The sequence below is a fragment of the Chinchilla lanigera genome, unplaced genomic scaffold (genome assembly GCF_000276665.1).
Source record: "Chinchilla lanigera isolate Chin_1 unplaced genomic scaffold, ChiLan1.0 scaffold00123, whole genome shotgun sequence".
Taxonomy (NCBI): domain Eukaryota; kingdom Metazoa; phylum Chordata; class Mammalia; order Rodentia; family Chinchillidae; genus Chinchilla; species Chinchilla lanigera.
This window is the reverse complement of record NW_004955524.1, coordinates 199,336-206,324: the sequence shown is the minus strand read 5'-3', so window position 1 is coordinate 206,324 and position 6,989 is coordinate 199,336. Positions and strand designations below refer to the sequence as shown.

Sequence of the window (6,989 nt, the reverse complement as noted above, 5' to 3'; positions counted from 1 at the left end):
TCCCATCTTAGTTCACCCATTGCATTTCAGTGGGAAAGGGCTGTGGGACAGGATAAGACACTGCTGGTTGATTCGTTTCTCAGGCTTCAGGAACTTGCACCATGGGAACTCTTCCTGACTGACGCTGAGATGAAGAGCCCTGCTCCTGGCAGAACAGGGTCGTCTGGACTGTGTGGGAGGTGGGGGCTGCAGACACGCCTGCTGCATGCTCATGTTTCTGGCTTCTGGTGAGATTTCCTGCTGTCAACTGCAGAAGATAGGGGGTGGGATCGGATCAGAGATAGCAAATTCCTAAGTTAGACAGGAAACAAAACTGAGAGTGCTATATGAGATACAAATAATTCTAATGTATTGGTGCCCTCTCAGGAGAGGATTAAAATTCAGCAAGAGCTGTTACTGACTTTTCAAATTTCTGAATGTCCTCCACGCATTAAGCATCATGTTAAGTATTTGATGTTTACCATATCAGGTGATCCTGCTTGCTTCCATCCTACAAAGCAGGTACTCCTTGGATAACTGCCTCACAGATGGGGAGGCAGCAGCCAGTGGCATGTGCTCGGCTTCCTCAGACTTACAAGGTGAGAAGTGGCTGAGGGTGATCATAAAACAATCACAGTGGTCTCAATCTACAGCCTCAGTACCGAACTGCTTTGAGTGGGCCTTTTTCTTCCTTAACTTTGGCTCGAGTCATATGTCTTACTTACAAATTTATAAAAGATCCAGTTCATTTATTTTTTATGTTTAGCAAAATGTAGCACATTTTGTGATTTCATGATTCTAATTTTCACATCATTACATATATCCATATTATGAGTAAATGTTTTTGGTCTCCTTGTCTTAAATTTCACTGAAGAAAGTAAAATGCCACACTATTGGTACATTATTGGGAACTGAAGCCCATAGCATAGAAATGAAACCCTAAGCTCCAATTAGAAGGTAGCATTGGGGCTGGGGATTTAGCTTAGCGGTAAAAGCGCCTGCCTGGCAAGCGCAAAGTAGTGAGTTCGGTTCCTGGTACCGGAGAAAACCAAAAAAAAAAAAAAAAAAAAAGAAGGTAGCATGTCTCTTGCCATGAATTTCTTCACTGTACTGTTAAATTTTTATTTAATTCTGAGTTTACTTTTTAAAAGAAACTGTCATTTTAATGTATAAATGTATGGATAATGGTATGATAATTCAACGTACATGTAGCATATTTGATGATCTAATCGTTTTTCATTAACATTTCCAGTCACTTTTAAATTCAAATTAAAATAATATCTAAAGTTTGAGACCCAGCCCTTAGGTAATACTAAAATCATAAATTGAAAAGTTTTATATTTGGATTTAAAACATTAAATGACACAACATAAAACCCTTTTCCTCACAGCAATACTGGGGGATTTATTGATGAAAAGTTTAATTTGTTCAGCTAAACCTGATTAAGATGTGTTTTAGTAAACATATGCAGGCCACAGACATTCACAGTTTCCTTCAGCCATGTAGCCCACCTGAGGTACTGCACTCACGTGGTGATTTGAGGCATTGACAAACTATGACGTACTTTGGCATGGGAATATAGACCAGGCAGTGTTAGGAAAAGTGAAGCAATTGCTCAGGCTGGGACGGAAAACTCAGTCGCATATGGTGGCACATGCCTAGACTACTTAGTAAGGCCCTGTCTCAAAATGAAGCGTCAAAAGCACTGCAAGCATAGCTTAGTGCTGCAGTGTTTCCCTAGCCTGTGTGAAGTCCTGAGATCAATCTCCACTGCTACAGAACACCAAACCAAACCAAATAAAACAACAAAAAGAAGTATATTAGCCAGTAGCTCATTGGAGCAGCAGCTGCCTGGCAAGTATCAGGTCATGATTTCTATTCCCAATACAAAAAAAGGAGCATATTGGACAACAGATTCTAATGTTTTAAGAGACAAAGGACGTGTATGATTTTTCAAATGAGCTCAAACAAACAGTATTTTGGAGAGAAGTGCATTTGGGTTTTGAAATGTTCCAGTGCTGGAGGTTGTCACTGTGAACATGCAGACAATCTGAGAGGTGAAATGCAGGACTCATGGCTTCTGAGGTCCATTTCAACTTTCAAATTATGGCTTTAAAATTCTCAATCCCATCCCAACCTGAAACTGGGAAAGCACCCAGGTATATTTGCAATCAAAGCATCTGGGAATTTAAGCTGTCTCCTGCCCCTAGGTTCCTCACCACAGCTGGTGCATTTAGTTGTACATGTTTTGTGTGCATATGTATCTTTGTAGCTTTTAGGAGTTAGACAAACTTTCTTAAGTGACAAATAGTGTCCTAGTTTGAAGGGAGAAATTTTTCTGAAAATAGATCTAGGTCTTAAGCTCAGGCAGTAGACTGCATGGCTGTATTAATGAATCACACACATGGAACTATGGGAGACACGGGATACTAAGCCTTTGGAATGATGGACACTCAGTGAGATGGACTTGGCATATCACGCTGGAAATGAGTAAGTGTAGAGAGGCTGGAGGCACTGACGCTGGGACACAGAGGATGTGCTGCAGGAGAACACATACAAAGAGTGCGTCTTATGTACAGATATGCACGTCACAATCTGTCCTCTCCACCTAGGGCTGACCCTGTTGCTCGCATGGTGCTGTCTCCCAGCCTTCCATAAGGAGCAATGGAAACAAGCAATGGAAGTTTGGGAACAGACTTCATCCTTCTGGGGTTTTCCGATCAGCCCCAACTAGAGCCCATCATCTCTGTGCTTGTCTTCATCTTCTATCTGGTGGCGCTGGTAGGAAACTCAACCATCATAATTGTGTCTTACCTAGATCCCCAGCTCCACACACCCATGTATTTCTTTTTGTCCAACCTGTCTTTTCTGGACCTCTGTTATACAACCAGCATTGTCCCCCAGATGCTGGTAAACCTGTGGGGTACAAACAAGTCCATTACCTACGGAGGGTGTGTGCTGCAGTTCTTCTTTGCTCTGGATTTGGGAGCCACGGAGTGTCTTCTCCTGGCTGTGATGGCCTATGACCGCTATGCTGCTGTCTGTCAGCCTCTGCACTACACTGTGATAATGCACCCTCAGCTCTGCCAGAAGATGGTGCTGACCTGCTGGCTCGGTGGCCTTGGCAGTGCCGTAATTATTTGTTCCTTGACTTTGAAGTTGCCAAGATGTGGGCACAGAGAAGTGGATAATTTTTTTTGTGAGATGCCAGCATTGATCAAGATGGCTTGTGTATATTCCAAAATAATTGAGTATGTTGTCTGTGCCCTTGGAGTTGTATTTCTTCTGGCACCTCTGTCCCTAATTCTCATCTCATATGGGGTCATCGCTCGAGCTGTAATGAGGATCAAATCAGCAGCAAGGTGGGAAAAGGTCCTTAACACATGTGGTTCCCACCTCATGGTAGTAACTCTGTTTTATGGAACACTCATTTACATGTACATGAAGCCACAGAATACCACATCCCAAGAGGAAGGCAAGTTATTTACATTTTTCTACACGATCGTCACACCCAGCCTGAACCCTCTGATCTACACTTTAAGAAACAAAGATGTGAAGACTGCAGTGAAGAGAATAGTGTGGCTCAAAAAATGTTTAGCAAAGTTGTGAATTCCATACGAAATAAATCAGAGTGTATAAAGCAAAAGAAATATTGATTTTTATTAACAAAATTCACTTCTCAAAAACTACTTTATATTGTTGAAATAGCGAGTGTGTTATATGATTTTAGATTTTGTAAATGAATAGAAAATACAGAGAAATATGAAGGATATGCATGTGTGACTAAAACACATCACTTGTACATGTACTTAGCATCAAGACTATTGATTTTAGATAAAATAATTATACAGTATAACAACTAAAGTAAAATTATATGTAAAGGTATTGTATATTTCACATGGACATGTGTTCTAAGTGAGACTTGTACTAGACTATGATTTTCTCTTCCCAGTTGTACTACAGCATAAGAAATACACTCCCCTCCATACTCATGATCTTACCTGGTCAGCCCTGTGGAGGAGACTACCTACCAACACACATTCCTGACTCAGCCTTGTGGGCTCACTAGGTGTGTGCCCATCATGATGAATATTACCCTCCAGCACATACCAGGAAGTCCTGGGCACAAGTTCTGGGCCATCTTATTTAGCATGTACTTATTTATCCACATTGTCTTCACTGTCTTCCCACTGCTGTGAATGTGAGTGTAGAGGGCAACCAGCTTGCACCATGCACAAAGCCATCGAGAGGAGGCAACAGTGTGACAAGCACAGCAGCCCCCTGGCAGAGCAGCACCTCCAGACCACACAGGGAATCACCTTCTCCTGTGTGAACTCCTACCTCAGCCCCTGGGCTCTGTGCTCTCCTGGTTACAGTGGCCTGGAGAGGAGTGTGGCCTCCATGCTTGAGGAAACTGTAGTCCCTACATCAGATGCGTCTCACCTGTTATCAAATGGCAGCTTTCCAGACATGCACATCCTCACCGCCACCCCGAGCTCCTGATCCCACAACCAGGGCATGCACCCAGCAGCCCGTGTCTTCTTAATAATCACTTCAGGTGATCCTGAAAAGGCTACAGATGTTACCACTGCAGTAGGGAATAGGAAGACCCTGAGTGTCACTGAACAGGAAACGAGCATGACATTTAGCTCAGATCTAACTTCCTTCCTGGAAGATATGGAAAAGAAAGTAGACACTATTTCCCAAGGTTTTAGAGAAATTTCCTCAATGTCGGACTACAGGTCAAATTCTTCCATGAGAGAGGTTTCTATCACCCATGTGGACATATGGCAGAAATAAGACATTTCCTTTAAGATTAAGTGAACTAACCGTTAACATTATTCTTTAATATGATACCCTTTAGGATTTTTAGTTTTGAAATTGTGACTATTAGCACATATGAATGAAAATAACTGAGTTACTTCATACCTTTTCATTCATGCATGTCATGTTAAGTTCTTTTATTAAATGATGGTGGTGTTACATGGTAAATTTTTGGAAAGGAATTCAGTGGCTGTAAATGTCCATACAAAAATTTGATTTTTTTTTTTGTCCCCACATTTTGCTTGCTTTCACTAACAAATACATTCACAGTGTGAGGATCTCTTTGATGGAGGGTAATCTACTCCTCTTCCCTACACCTCAGCTATTACAGCAACTGGAAATCCTGGCATGAGAAGGACCCTCCTCAGGCACAGTACCTTGTGGTGGGATTTCCAAGGCAAACTCCACCTCACTCATATACCATACCGGGTGAGGGGATGAGGCTGGCTCCCAAGTTTCCAGTGAGGATACCATCACTTTCTTCTGGCACTATTTTCCACAGCCCACCTTTGTTATTCATGTATTGACCTGTTTTTGGTCAGCTCTTACAATTCTTCGTTTGTTCTGCCCATATCCACATTGGTTACGCCTTCTCTGACCTTGCCAAGTTTTCCCTTTCCTTCTCTCCCTGTAATCCTGGCATGCAGCTCAGCTATGTTTGCTTTCATTTGATCAGTGCCCCTTGTATCTGCTTTTGGAGAATTAGGAGTCTTTTGGGAACTGTGTTCCGTTCTTTTCTCTTGTTTCTTCAATTTGGGTGCAGAGTTTTGGGGTCAAGTAGAGTGAGGCAATATTGCCACTGATGTGAGGATCATTTATTAGTGATGTAATCTTGTTTTTATTTGTCCAGAGACATTATTGACCCACTGAAGCAATGTGATTTATTTTGGTTGGACCCTGTCACTGTGTTAGCAGAGAATTTCTACAGTGTCAGAATCAAACCTACTTAAAGAATAAACATTAAAATTCTCTTTGATTATTTCACACATTGCAAATACCCCTTAGAGACTACACTGCCCAACACTCTGAGGTTTATCTGGGACAGGGGGTTGGGGAGAAAGGAAGAGATATGTAAATGGAAAGAGAGGAAAGTTTAAAAAATTTAATAAATAAAATTAGACAGGTAGTCAGACCATTATGGTTATTGTGTAATGGAGTAAGAGGCTGGAGTTGAGGGGATTTGGGAGAATATTTTTGTAGGCGGGATGATGTAAGAAGATATATGGAAATGTAGAAATTGAGGGGAGCTGTGCGATTGCTGGTGCTGGTTAAAATGTCCCTAGTTAATTTTCTTTTAAGCCTCTAAGCCCAGCTTTGTTAAGGAATACACTGACATGCTGTTACAAGGTATTGTTCAATTTATAGCACTGCTTCATTCTTATTCACTAGTGCACTCATACAGTCTCCTGTGATACTTATGTCATTAGATAGATGCAAGGAAGGGTGAGACAATGAGAAATAGGGAACACAGTAAGGAGGGACAGTTGAAAGGTAAAGGGAAGAAATGCTAACATGTGGAGCAGGTCAAAGGGAAAACTCTTGAAACTTCAAGTACAGTAGTTAACCAATACCAACAAAGGTGAACCAAAAGAAAGAAGAGAAAAAATGAAAACAGAATAGAAAATGAAAGAATGAAAGAGAGAAAGGAAGGAAGGAAGGAAGGAAGGAAGGAAGGAAGGAAGGAAGGAAGGAAGGCACCAAGGTGACCCAAATTCAACAAGGTGGCAAGCTTACAATAGCTTCAACTACCACAATGACAGTGGCAATGAGACTAAAGCCTTCCCACGGTGTGATCACCCTAACCCCCGTTTCCGCGTGGTTCCCTCTCTGCTAACATGCACGCAGTCATGAAGCTGCCCTTGTGGTCCAGACAGCCGCGGGTCTGAATCCTGGGGACAGGGTTTCCCTAGTCACAGGTGTCCTGGTCCTGAGCTGCCGGTGCCCCTGCATGGTCCTGATTACACATGGCTCTGTGTCATCCCTCCCATTATACAGCCAAAGTGTGTGTGGCCAGGAGCTGCACGTAGACTAACTGCAGCTGCTTCAACCCAGCCAGAGAAGCAGCAGGACGGCCTCCCATCCACCTCACCTCCACGACTCTGCCTCACTCCCTCTCTCTGTCCCTCCGCTTTCTCCCCCTCCCTCTTCCTCTCCCCCTTTTTCTCTTTCCCTCTCCCTCCCTCCTC

The 6,989-nt window shown here is 42.6% G+C and overlaps 1 protein-coding gene across 1 annotated transcript; it reads left to right on the top strand.

Moving 5' to 3' along the window:
* Positions 1–2,643: 2,643 nt before the first annotated feature.
* Positions 2,644–3,588, top strand: LOC102021590 (putative olfactory receptor 2W6). Its single transcript, XM_005409657.1, has one exon. The coding sequence runs from the start codon at positions 2,644–2,646 to the stop codon at positions 3,586–3,588; it is 945 nt and encodes a 314-aa protein (XP_005409714.1).
* The last annotated feature ends 3,401 nt before the right edge of the window (positions 3,589–6,989 follow it).

Coding starts and splice junctions, on each gene's coding strand:
- LOC102021590 (XM_005409657.1), top strand. CDS start 2,644: ATGGAAACAAGCAATGGAAGTTTGGGAACAGACTTCATCCTTCTGGGG.